At 39.3% G+C, this 13993-nt stretch overlaps 1 protein-coding gene across 4 annotated transcripts; it reads right to left on the reverse strand.

Moving 5' to 3' along the window:
* Positions 1 to 868: 868 nt before the first annotated feature.
* On the reverse strand, positions 869 to 12095 carry LOC122843654. Of its 4 annotated transcripts, XM_044138573.1 has the most exons (17): positions 11852 to 12095; positions 10205 to 10354; positions 9658 to 10121; positions 9464 to 9585; positions 8304 to 8417; positions 7426 to 7483; positions 6854 to 6976; positions 6602 to 6712; positions 6450 to 6518; positions 6078 to 6326; positions 5930 to 6004; positions 5712 to 5845; positions 4906 to 5040; positions 4752 to 4809; positions 4591 to 4671; positions 4146 to 4307; positions 2881 to 2968 (listed from the first exon to the last, which is right to left on the reverse strand). In XM_044138573.1, the coding sequence occupies exons 2-16, from the start codon at positions 10324 to 10326 to the stop codon at positions 4300 to 4302; spliced, it is 1923 nt and encodes a 640-aa protein (XP_043994508.1). In that variant the 5' UTR covers positions 10327 to 10354; positions 11852 to 12095; the 3' UTR covers positions 2881 to 2968; positions 4146 to 4299. The 4 variants fall into 4 exon arrangements, with proteins under 4 accessions (XP_043994506.1, XP_043994505.1, XP_043994507.1 ...); XM_044138571.1 differs by lacking the exon at positions 4146 to 4307 and having other exon boundaries at positions 869 to 2968; positions 10205 to 10275; XM_044138570.1 differs by lacking the exon at positions 4146 to 4307 and having other exon boundaries at positions 869 to 2968.
* Between the last annotated feature and the right edge of the window lie 1898 nt (positions 12096 to 13993).

Here is a 13993-nt window from a genome sequence, read left to right on the forward strand (position 1 = left end):
AGCAGATGTTTTTGGAGATCTTTCTATTGCAGACAGAGAATGTCCTTGATCTTACAGATCCGATAACGCAATGTACGTTCGCCTTAATACAAACATTTGTAGGCCACCTATCTCTGATTTTGCCTTGAACGGCGCCTGTAATAATTTTCAAAAGAATGTCTGGATCTCGTATCGCCGCGTTATCGCAAGACCCTGAGTGCTGTGAGGGAGCTCAACATTCACGGCCAGTCACAACTTGGCCCTGAAATGAAACACGGCCGAGTTGTTTATGCTAGCCTCCCTTTTCTCCTGTTGCCATGGTTACGTGTTGAATTCTTTTCTCAGGGACTAAGAAGCATTTTTCACGTTTAAGTTTGTTTTATGATTAAAGAAATTGAACCATAAAGGTCAAACTGGTGTTTGTCTGTCAAACGCAACAGTGGGACAGCCGGAGACGTTTATTTAAAAATGCTGACCGTATCTTAAACGTCAGGGTCATGACCCCCCCAGCCCCCCAAAAAAAAAAAAGTTTCTTACCTTGTGCAGACTCAACTTTACAGTAAGGAAATCCATTCAAAAGGAGAGAAAAGTTTAGGAATCACATTTGGAACTGAAATTTAACTGGCAACGTCTTTTTTTATTTTTTATTTAAACTTTAAGCATCCAACCCAATAATCACACAAAACAAGACTTAATAGCAGAATCAGCCGTTTACCAATATCAGAGAGGATTTGGTTTAGTTTTCATAGGAGCAACCTAAATTCTCAACAAAAATTTATTCACAAATGTGATAACTTTTAATTTGAAACAGGTTTCTCCAACAGTAACAGATTTCTTTACAAGAAGAATTGAAGAAATAAATGACCAATAACAAATATCCTTCTATCCATACCAGGCATACAAGTATATTTATTCATCTTTTTATTATTGTAGTTTAATTGCGTATTCACATCTTGCAAGACACTATAGATGGTTCACTTAAGGGATGAACATCTCCAGGCCAGCAGAGGATAGAAAAGTTGTATTACCATGTTACAACAATGAAACAATAAAAACTTTAAAACTAAGGTAATGCTAGTGGGGTCTAACTATCACATTTGATAGACAATCATTAGCAAATCTGTATTCCAACTCACAGAACAAAGACATTTGAACAATTAGGAGACATTTGGCTTTTTTTTTTAAACAAACATTTTTACTAAAAACTAAACTTGCATTCATAAACAGTTCCATAGCTAAAATCCATGCAATGTAGAATTTGATTAAAAACAAACCAAACAAGAACCTTTTACATTTTAACATTTTTCCCCCTCAAGCCTGTGTACGTTAAACATGGAAAACATAACAGCTTGCAAACAAATCACTTCACAAGAATAACGTATGTAAAATTGTTTTAACAATTCTAGGACAAAAATGCAAGAAGGCAGGAAAAAAACAAAAACAAACAAACAACAACTATGAATACAAGTCCATAGAAGACTCGGGGATCACATTCCCATCCTTGCTGTCCATGGGTAATAGGGCGTGTTGAAAGACCCCATCCCTGGAGGTAGTTGGGATGTTAAATGATAATAACTGAAAGGAGAAAGACTGAAGGGGTTCACCATCTGCTGAGGGTAGATCAGGCTTGAAAAGATGAATGGTTGATGTGAGTTTTCAGTGCTAAATGAAGCACCCGCCCATTTTTGACCAGCAGCAGCCTGATAGGAAGGATAACCTGAATTCCCCATTTGGCCACAGGCAGCTTGGACATGTGGATCACAGCCTCCTGAAGCTGCCACAGAACAAGTGAGTCTTAGTGGTGGATCAATGTGGAAGCTGATTATATCGTTTATGTTAATATCAGTGTGAGCCTGTTCAGTGTAGCTGCACTGCTTTATGGGGTCTGGCTGGACAGCCCCAGTAGTGCTAAAGAGTGATGGACCAAGCACAGTCCCATCAGGTTCTAGGACACATTTTGGCTCCGGTATTTGTTCTGAGTCAGGGTTGGTAGCAGCACAACCAAATGACAGTCTACTCTTTTTTCTACAGATGTTTTGAACGCTGAGGAATTGCTGATTCTGTAGTTTAAAGAGGTCAGCAGTAGGAGCTAGAGCAGCGACAGGCTTGTCTTCAGTCACATTATGTGCAACGCTTCTCTGTGGATTTTCAAAGGACGAGACGATTTTAGGAGCAGAGTGGAGACCTATGGTGACGAGCTCATTCTTACACCCCAAATCAGATGTCACTATCTTAGTCCGTTCTAATAAGTTGGTGGGTGGATTCTTCCTCCAAGGAGCTTCAATGAGGTGACACTTTGAGTCCCAGTTATATGACACACTTCCAGAGTTATCAGTTTTTGCATCCCAACTAGTTTGAGGCATCGCCGGAGAACTGGTTGCACAGGAGTCAATGGTTGTAATATTATCCTTAGCCAACTTGGAGGTGATCGGCTTCAAATGAGAAGTTAGTTTTGAAAAGTCCTGATCCACAGTGGATTTAAGTTGCTTGGGTCCAGAGTCTTCATCTTTGATACTAAGTAGAGAAGGGCCACCAGGAAGGTTGACTGGACAAGACACTGAATTTGGAGAAGTGGGCTCACTCTTGATCTTCTGCATGATGAGCGTACGTTTAGCTGGCAGAGGGTCTGTTGATGGGCTCCTGGTTTTGTGCAGGGTTTTAACGGCTGGTCTTTTTTTAGTTGGGCCACTGACTGACACGTTCAGTTTTGTTCCAACAGCTGTGCAAGATGTTTCTTCTGGAACTAGTTTCTGACCAGAGCTTTGAGGCAAAGCAAGGGCTGATGTCAACACTGGCTTTTGAAAAGGATCAGGGTTGGCATCTTTAGCCAAATCTGCTCTTCGATTAAGGACACAAGAGCCCCCCAAATCAGTCTTTGATGACGAGCAGTTCATATCCACAGGACTGAAGTGCATTTTTGTCATTACATCTGATGTTCCAACATTGGACATTTCTTCTAAAACTGTGCTTTTTGTAATTTCTTCATCATCTGAAATAAAAACAGGAAAAAAAAAAAAAAGTTTTTTTAAAGACAGGGAAGTGTTGGAAAATATTATGGTGTGGGGCATTTTAGTCAATCTATGGTGTCTGATGGTGTTGAACCAGTCAGTATGCTCTGGTGACAGTTAGGGGGTTCTACAGGCCTTCATGAGAAGGAGAAAGAATCAGTAATACCGCAACAAGTGCATGCACCAGAAAACCCAAAAGTACTTGAACTGCAGACAAACTAGGGAAAGCAGTTGCTCATATCCAATACAAATAATAATAATAAAAAAAGCATCTCCTCCCCACCATATTCAACTACCCCCTTCAACAATCAATGCCAAAACATTCTACCAAAACACACACAAAAAAAATGCTTTCACAAAACCTAATGGTGTGACGTTCCAGGCTGCCATTGTGTCTTTTTTTTAATCCATTTTAATTAAGACAAAATACATGGTTTGAATCCTGGTTTGGGGTCTGCTGGAAGTTTGCACAATCTCTTTGTGAATGAGTCAACTCCAGCTTCCTCCCACAGTCCCAAAATATGACCGTTAGGTTAAATGGTCTCTCCAAACCATCGTTACGGTTGTGTGTATGGTTTTCCTGTGCATCTCCATGTTGCCCTGTGATGAACTGGCGACCTGTGTAGGGTGTACATCGCCTCTCGCCCATTGACCGCTGGACATGGGCACTAGCCCACACCCTACAAGGATTAGGTGTAAAGCCGGTGTGTCCAAAGTGCGGCCCGGGGGCCATCTGCAGCCCTCAGAACAATTCTGACCGGGCTTTGGTCACAGTCCAGCCAGTTTTTTTGTTTTTTCTTTATGAAGGTGAAGTTTTCATCCATGTTTTTGCTTTGAATTTAACTTTTTAGTAGTAAAAGGAGACAAAAAACTCCAAACAAAAACAGGTCAAAATTAAGCTAGACAGCACCATACCACGTTCTTGTTACTAATGAAAAATCAAAAGTTCAGGAGATTAAATTATTGTATGTTTTGCAGATTTATTTATTTTTTTTTAAATCTGGCAAATCTTTTTTGTTTTAAATCAGCAAATTACACATCTTATCTACAGAAATCTGACAGCTCTGCACATTAACATACTGTGTGTTTAGTTATTTTTTTAATTTAGCAGGTAAAAATAATAGTGTAAAGGATGGATATTACTGCTCTGAGACTAACCTTTTAAACTTTGTCCAACCAGGAATCTTAACTGAACTCAATCACAAAGTCAGAACAAGCTTGTCAGACTGTTGTGATAAATCTTCAATTTGGGGTGGGTGGAGAAGTTGTATTGCAATCAGAAGTTTGCATGTGCAATTTCACTTCCTTCCTCTTACAAGTCTTAAACAAAAAGACAGTATTAATATTCATGAAACCTTTGTACAACAAACTCAAAAGCAGCCTTGAAGGTCATGCATGGCTCTTGCTTTGGGAAAAGATTTTTTTCTTAAGGAAGTCATCTTTGAAAGTCGAAAGAAAGCCCCCTCCACTTGTTAATGCCAAAGTCAGATTCCAGAAGTTCACACATACCACAACAGTTTGAAATGATGAAGAGATGAAATGACCAGGCTAGCAACAAGTGGTGCTAGCCTGAAGAGAATAAAAATGAAAACTGCAGACTTACTCTGGTGGCATGCAGCACTGAGCGGCAGATGGATGGTCGATTTCTCTTCTTCATTAAGGATGTTCTGCACAATTTTTAAAGCTTAAAAAAAAATAGATATTTTTAAAAATTATACAAACTGTGGTATACAACCTGTTTGTAAGCTTAAAGAAAGATGTTACCTTCACTGAATTGAGCCATCCTGACAAACTGATGCAATTCTTGTTTAAGTATTACGCACTGAGAGAGAAAAGAATAACTTATTAAACCACAAGTGAGCTCATGTACATATAATTTTAATAATCATGTTTGATCTAATTATTAGTGGATAATTACCTTTGCGTCGATTTTTTGGAAACTGTCCCGCTCTGCCAGCCTCCAGATAACTTCTCGCAAAATGTAGATTTTCAAGGATTGAGGCAAGTCTTCCTCCTGCCAGAATATCTTCAGAAACTCAGGGTGCCTTTTCCACTGAAACAAAAGTGGGGATAGTAAGTATTTGGCACAGCTCCGATAAGTAATCTTGTTCCACTCAAAGAGTGGAACAATTAGAGGTTCCCCTTAAGATAACTGAAGATGGGCTGTGGCCGGTTTTTTCCAGGATGACCATGACCTTAAACACACAGCCAGGTCAACTAAGGAGTGGGTCCATAAGAAGCATGTCAAAGTCCTGGAGTGTCCTAGCCAGGCTCCAAACCTGAACCCTATAGAAAATCTTTGGAGACAAAACTCTGCTGCCCAGTGATAAACCGAAAAACCCAAAAGATCTGGACAAGATCTACAAATAGAAGTGGGACAAAATCTGTGCTGCAACTACACACTGCAGCACTTCACACTCCAGGTCAAGAACTACAGGAAACATCCAACATCTGTAATTGTAAACAAAGATTTCTGTACCAAACATTAAGTTCTGTTTCTCTATTGTTTCAAATACTTCATGCTAATTATTTAAAAATCATATGATTCTCTGGATTTTTATTGTGATTTTACGGTCGCAGTTGAGGTGAGGAAACTTGAAAATTCATTCAAGTCAAATCATTTCCAAGCCCATTTGTTTTTATGTGTACGTCTGTGTGCAAGAGAGATTTTTTATTTTTAAAAAGATGGTCTTGAAATACTTCTCCATTTAACCCAACACTCACCATGTATTTGAGTTGGTGATCTTGACTGGTCATATGTTGACAGATGTCACAGTTTGAGATGGTTTCCTCACAGCTTTCACACAGATAGAAGGTGCCCAGACAAATCCCTCTGCACTCCCACAAAAACTCCATACCTGATAAGGGCAAACTATTCAAATAGGCTGCAAGTTTCTGTAAAGTGGCAGGAAAACACTGACAGACGTGAGAGGGGTACTCACCAATAACCTGTTTAATGTCCACTTCTTTTGCATGCAAGAAAAGGACCAAATTACTGCAGCCTGGAGCTTTCCTCCCTGTAACAGCCATCCGTTACTAGAAGTCAACTCAGAAATGATAAAAAGTCCAACTTGAAAGCTGAACACTAACCAAAACAAGTTAAGGGTGGTTGTAACTCATCATGTCCTCTAGGTGGTCTGTCACGCATTGGAGCGTCTCTCACTTTGTGGCTCAGTCCAGTCCTTTTCATTTGTACCGGCTCTGCTCTTGTCGGGGGGCTGCAGATTTCCACTTTTGGTCGACAATTACCAGCTTGTGGTGCATCTTGTGAGGGTGACTGACTCTTTGAAAGTATTCTTTCTGGAGGGAAAATGGAGTCCTCTTTCTCCACTTTCACCCCTGCCAAATTTGAGTGAAGAATTTGTGCAATGGAAAGATTTACTGTCTTATTCCTTATCTAAGGAATGCACCAACATGCCGATAGTTAAATGCGGATATCAGTAAATTAAATAAATTACTTACTGGAGCTACCCATGAGACTTTGAGGCTGAGCATCAATAGCTGGCATAAATGGTTCCTGTTTCACAGTTTCTGAAATAAAAAGTATATATGCTGAAAGAAGTTGTAAAATGGCAATTTTCTTGGCGAAACCTGACAAATAAATAAAGTCAAACCAGAAGCATCTTTAGTTTCGCTGCTTGGAACATGTTCTGGATCCATTTTGTTGCAACTTGCAGATGTCTGGAGATGGTCCTGAGTGAGATTACCAGCTTTACAATCTACACCTTGGATAAAATATTGAAAGATCAATCCTAATCAAGTCGGAGCAAGCTGAAATAAACAGTAATAAACAAATCTGAAGAAGGAATTCCATCTTCAATCGTGCCAAAGGTCATAAGCTCTTAAAGTGTTTGTTTACAATTTACCATCATTTGAGCTTGAAACTTCACATGGGCTTTGAGCTTCCTGTCGGGACGTTTGCAGAGTTTCAGCTACAGAGGACGAGTATCGAGGGTCTTGTCGCGCAATGGTTTTTAGTTCCTCAATAGCTGAGAATCAAGAGACGACAAGCCAGAAAGGCCGTTCCAAATATGCACGCAACATTTTAGTAAATTATTTCCCAGGTATTTATCAGTAGAACACACTTTTAGATTCTAAAATGAAAAATTCATGTTATGATGCATTATCGAACTGTTAAATCAGCCGTCTTAATTGAACCAAGATTAAATTCTTCATCATTAAGTACATTTTGGGTATCAATTACATCAATTATTCCTACCCAAACCTAAACTTTACTACAGACAGGCCAACTGGTCAAGAATTACTACAGATAACAGGTTCGCCAGGCAGTAAGAGATGATATGTTACAGTCGAAACAAAACAAAAAAATTTAAGTAAAAAATAAAAGCTAGTTTAGGTTTAAAGAAAAAAAAAAAAAAGGCACCAACTATGTGGCTTTCTGAAATTGAAATATTTTAAATATTTAAGATTTTACTACCTTCCATTTCTGAGAGAGCAGCAAGCTTTAGGTAGAACACCTTCTTCACCTCTATTCTCTAGAAAATAAAGAAAGGAATGAAAAAAAAATGCATTTAAAATAGATTCTCTAAACAAGGTGTGCAAGTTAACAGACTACGTAAAGTCCTAAAATTTTTAAACACCCAACTGCTTGGTTGGTGCAAGAAACTACTTGCTGCATTGCCCAATCTAGCCTGTAATTAACCATCTATAATAATAATATGCAAATATTGTAAAATTTGTTTTAAGATAAACCCCTACAAAGGTCAAACTACACAGAGAAACGCAAAGGTGTTCATCCTCACAACCACATCACATTTTTTGTAATCAGCTCACCGAATAATAGCAGCTTACACAACATTAATACAAAAAAATAAAAAAAAGAAACAATTTTGCCAAGTATGCAGGCTCTTGGGCAGGGGTGGGCACTCCTGGTCCTCGAGGGCCGGTGTCCTGCAACTTTTAGATGCGTCTCTCCTTCAACACACCTGAGTCAAATAATGAGGTCATTAGCAGAACTCTGGAGAACCTGACTGCACTTAGGAGGTGATTCGGCTATTGGATTCAGGTGTGTTGGACCAGGGAGACTAAGAGTTGCAGGACACCGGCCCTTGAGGACCAGGAGTGCCCACCCCTGCTCTTGGGAATAGTCTCCTACTTGCATGGCTTCCTGCTTCAGGAGTGACTTATGGTCTCCAACCTGCACTCTTTGACAAATTTAGTTTCTTTAACATGTCCAACCATTTATAAATGATTAGAAGCATTTGTAAATGGTTACACATGGACATGAAGACAGGAGAGGTAACGTAGGATGTCAACAATATCAGAAACAATGGTAATTGTGGAAGAGCTCGTCACCTGTGGCTTCTGTGATCCTATGGTTTTCTCAATCTCAGCTAAATGGGCCACAATGTCTTTGAATTTGTCCCCAATCGCTGATAAATTTGCAGTCCATCCTGGATACTTCATTTTCTAGAGAAAAAGAAAAGCACAATAATAACACTGCATAATATCTGGGGAATCCTATTAGTTGAAATGCTAGGGCATAGAAAGTATGGAGGGGTAAAATGTTGTAGGCAAAGAGTCAAAGTTTAGGTTAACCAACCTAACTTCCATTACAGGCATGCCCAAGTTCAGTCCCATCCTGTAACTTTCAGATGAATCAAATGAAATACTTTTTTTCAGCAGTCATTCACCTTGTAACGAGCAGTTCATTTGACTCAGGTGTGTTAAAGAAGCATCTAAAGGTTGCAAGATTGTAGGACTGGACTTGGGCACCTTTGTTCCAACGGATTAAAATGATCAATATTCTTTGAGTTTCAGGACTGTCGGGGCAGAAATAAGATATATTGTGATGTAAATTATGAAAACTCAAAACATCTGGAGTTCTACCATTTTTCTTAGAATTTGAGGAATTCCTTCCTGACTCTCCAGTCCAGAGTGATTTGCTGTTGTGGAGTGAAAAATAATCTAAGACCAGGATTCAAAGAGAGAGAGAGAACAAAAAACAGCTTTTATTCAAAACCCCTGCAGGTGGAGAGAATGCACAGTCAGACAAACTGACTACATCACACAGAATGTCAGAATTTCTACACATCTTTTCACACCTAATAGGTGGAGCAAAACAATTCCTGGAAGCCAAAAAGATCAACACCTTCTTAGAAGAAAAAGGCACAAGGGCATGAGGTTTCGGTCAAACAGATAATCAGGCAGAACATCGTGACGTTGTTCCGACCACAAATCAACCTGTGCACAGAATAGTCAGCAAAAGTGTGGTTTCCAATAACTGCAGCCAGATGCCGGTAAGAGCTGCTGTAGGAATGAGCTGTCGAAGTGGAACAACCAACTACTCTGTTGGTTGTTTGAGAAGATAGGCCCTGGGTTTTCTGAAGTCTACTTCAACCTGCATAGTAGCTACAAGTCTGGCTGCAAACAAACAGTTTCCTAGTCAGAGAAAGATGGTCGTTTCATTGGAAAAGTTAACCCTTCATCTCTGAAAGACCAACTCAGTCACTTACCACAAAGTTCCAGCAGTGAGTGAAGCTGGTGGAGTGAGTGGACGTCCTCAGCCTGACTGAACACAGCTGACAATAGACTTGCTGTTTTTCTTGACATGACACAATAATCAACTGATTTAATCCTGACACAAGAGAAGATGCATGTTAATCAAAGGCGGCCTCACACAGATAAACTTAAAAGAGTTCATACTCGCCGATTTTAGGAAGGCTTCTGCTTTGTGTCACTCCGCTTACAGCTAGGTTGGAGGGCTCTTTCAGTAGCTTCTTGTTTTCAGATATGGTGCTCAGTTGGGTAGAAAGTGGTAAATTTCTCTGGTGGGGACACACTTGAGCGTTTACTCCAACCAATTTCCCAACAGGCCCAGTCTTAGCAGAACTAGTTGTACTCGTAGGTTTAACTGGTTGTTCAGGGATGCTGGCAGAGGCTAAACATGTCACCTTAGTCTTAGGTAATGCTTTGACAGCACTGGATTTCACTCCACTGCATCCAGAACCGTTTGCAGTTGTAGAATTAGTTCTGATACCGAGGCACACTTTATGCAACACTTTGGATCCTGCTGCACATCTTGACGAAGGCCCTTTAGAAACAGTTCCACCGCTTTTCAAGACTCTGGACTTTGCTGCAGGTTTTGCAACAGCTAGGTTATGATTGGCAGTCCTGGGAACGGAGAGGTTTTTGTCAGTGAGGTGAAAGTGGTCTATGTAAATGAGACTGCCAACCAAAATGTGGAAACTACTTACTTTTTTGGGATATAAATCTGGTTCTGTTTAGAGTTAGTCTGTGATACTTTCAAAGGCACCATTCCATCTTCCTTTGATGAAAACGAAATTTGAGTAGTTTTACGTTTTGTCATCTTGGACATGTGTTGGATGCTCTGGATTGGTTTCAACCTGTTTTAAGGGACAATAGTTGCATTGAGGCATGCAGTGTTTAAATTTAAATACAACAGGTTCCATGTTAATTTAGTCCTTCAATTTGCAACCCCACATTTCCATGTTCTTTTTGGAAGAAAAACCATTTTCTAGACAAGGCTCTAAACAAAGGGGACCAAAACCCAGTCCATCAGGACTGATGTCCTACAACTTTGACAAGTCCAACACTCCTGACTCAAAGGACTGAATTTCCTCATGCGTTCAGGTTGCACAGAGCCCTGGTAATGACCAATTATGGGCTTCAGGTGTGTTGACAGAAAGACTCATCTAAAAGTTTCAGGATGCAAGTTCCCTCTTAGCCAAGTATTTCAATAGATTGTGGATAAAAGTTATAATTCCCCCCTCAGTCATTTTTATAAAAGAAAAACAGAAAAAAAATTCTACTATTCCCCATTTCAAGTCTTTCTGATTCTTGTTTCCATATGGGCAAGCTGAAGAAAATTGACAATATTTTGAGAGTAATGCCGAACTACTATGCAAAATATTGACAGTTAATATTTATTGAAATAATGTAAATTCATTTCCTTACAGTACACGATGGGCACAAAGAAAAAAGGTGATTGTGAAAGCCTGACCTCAGTAGGTATGAGCTGAGGGACAGTCGACATAAAACTCTGAAAGTGCAAAAGCGGAATAGAAATAAAAGAATACCTGAAAAAGTTGGGTAGAAAATGAAAAAATGGAAATGAGGGCATATACACAGAACGGGTTATAACTAAACTCAGGATAATGCAATTTCTTTTCATTTTCTAAGCGTGCCTAAATAACCAGACAGCTGAAATGTCCTTCGGTGAAAGGAATGAAACAGAATATTACAAGTGAAAAGATGTAAATCTACCCTGGTGATTAGGCAAAGAGACCATTTTGAAGAGACATGACAGAAATAGAGTGTTAGAGTTCAGAATGTTCAGATTGACTGCAATTTTAGAGAAAAATAAATAAAAACAGACAGAAAAATCACGGCAGACAGGGCAAAGTCAGATTAGCCTGTTAGGCTTCAGTAGACTCTGGAATCAGGGCCAATACCACCGCAAATCAGTCTAAAAACCAAGATATAAAAAATAAAATAGATTAGAGAAAGAGGGGGTAGCTTCTATGAAGGATCATGAAGCTACCATTATACTGTTCAACCTATGAACAGTATTATGAAAGAGACTGGGTTAGAAAAAGAATCAGTATTCAGGTGGATAAAAAGCTTGGAGTGTTGCACCACTATCACTCAAACATCAGTACAGCTTGACAAAAGCCTCGGTTACGTCAAGAACACGATTTGTGGGACATTGTCAAACAGGAATCTGAAGCTAACCAGCTGAGGGTAAATTAGTCAAACAGCACAATATAGCAATCAATAGCCAAAGAGTCATAATATTTATAATTTTTCATTTTTAAACAAGATCGTACTCTTCCTACATCGCCCTCATCTAATGCTAAACATAAACAACAACAAATCCTCACCTTCTCGCCACATAGTATGCAGTCAGCTCGGCCCCTCAATTAAATTCTGGAATTACACACAACAAAATCGGTAAATATAAAAGTAAACAAAGAAAGTTGTGTGTGTGTGTTTTTTTTTTTTAAATCCTCTATCAACCTCTGAAAAACTAACGCTTGCAGGAGTTTAAATGAACAACAGTCAGAAACTAGCTTAGCCAGGTGTAAAATGAAGTCCTGATAACACCGAAATTCAAGACAGAAAAGAGTGAGGACGGAACTGCAATAAATAGACATGAGGAGATTGAGACACAGGTGAAACTAATTACAATTTCATCAAGCATTCATGTAGTTAGATTACAGAGAGGATCGTTAACAAGAAAAGACAGTAAATCATAAACCAAACTATGGCTGCCAGGGTTGTGTTGTTCTATTATCACTCGTTTAAAGCTAAAGCAGCAGTATGTAACTTTTACCTTTTTTATTTGTTAAGACCCTCTCTATCGACAGTATGGTGTGAGCATGGGGCAGGAATGAGTTTAATATTGGGGCGGGGACGCATCTGAAACCTGACAGCTTGTGGAAGACAGTGATGTCAAGAAGACCGCTTTTTTTCAGTAGCGAGTCATCTAACGCGATACTTATCCGAGTCGCTGTGTTGCTATTTATTTTATTTTATATCATTTTTTTTTTAGTTAAAAAAATAAATAAATATTGTTGCTGTCTTCTTGTGTATTATGTGTAACACCTGCAGAAACACATAAGTCAACGATGGAGGGAGGACAGATATGCGTGTGAAATTAAATAAAACATTTTTGGTTAGCACTGCTAACATTTAGACAAAGTTAGCATGAACGTGTCACCACCCGAGGATTAAGATGAGTGGGCCAAAAATGCTTAGTTTCTTTCTATATTATGAAAGTACGCTAACAACAAGACCTCATAGGCAAGCTATATTCGTGGCAGGAATCCCTGCAGCCTCATTCAAGAGCGTGAGTTGTCCCCGGTCGTTCAAAGCGGGAGTGCAATAAGTGACGCTGTGTTGCGCCTTCAAAATAAAAGCACGCTAGTTGAAGAATTCAAAATCAAATATTTGTGTTCACAATATGAGACAAGTAATCAATCTGTCACATACAGTATGAGACATATTATTTGTGAAAAATAAATCAATAAATTGAAGCTCCTCCGCCTTTTCCCATAGGACCTGTTGTAATCTGAACTAACACACTGCTCTGTCAGAAACACCCAATCAGAGCCAGCGGGATGATCTTAGCATTCAATCATTTTCTCACAACCAGCTGCTACAGCTGGTTTGTCACAACATTCTCATTTGGATTACCCTTTAGCTATTTTTTTTATCAGTAAATCACTTATGTTGCTTGTTCCAGCAATCTTCTGTGCATCACCTTAACTGCACTAGTCCTCTTCTTCACCAACGTTACAACGACTGATCCGGGGTAAGAGCAGGTTGACGGACTTCACCAACCAGCAAAGTTCGGGTTAATTTACCAAGAACTAAGCCATGGCAATTCAAATTAGTTTCATGATTTGAAACTTTCACATGTGACAAGCATACAAAAACATAGGGAAATCACCAAGAGGGCATAAAACACTTCTCACCAGTCTCTGCTAGTGCTAGAAAGCCACCAGCTTGCAGATTCATCAAATGATAAACATGGCATATGAACAGAAACACAGGTTTCCAGAGAGCACTTTAATGAAATAGTTATAAAATAAACTGGTAGATTTTCTGTCAGCCCAAGGATTTCAAATAAGTGTGCCTTTAAATTTAATAAAATGGGCTTATACTCAGGCCAATTTAAATAAATATCTAAACAATAACAGCTGAATCAAATGGCTGGCTTGATAGCAGGCCTCTGCAGAGCTGACTGCTGCTGAGGTAATTCAGTCATTTGATTGAGTTGTGTTGGAGAATGAACCCATCTAAAATCCCAATACATGCATGTGGTTAGTCCGTTTGATGTCTGGCATCCTTAGTCATCCATCTGTATACAGTCTCCAAGATCCATCCTCTCATGATAGTGTTGAGGAAATATAACTATTTTGAGTGTTTAATATAGTTAATCTCACAGCCATGTGCATTTAGGTAGATTGAACATTCTTATCTGGACAAAAACTAAACAGATGTAAGCTAGGAGACAGCCA

Source organism: Gambusia affinis, linkage group LG14 (assembly GCF_019740435.1).
Source record: "Gambusia affinis linkage group LG14, SWU_Gaff_1.0, whole genome shotgun sequence".
Taxonomy (NCBI): Eukaryota; Metazoa; Chordata; class Actinopteri; order Cyprinodontiformes; family Poeciliidae; genus Gambusia; species Gambusia affinis.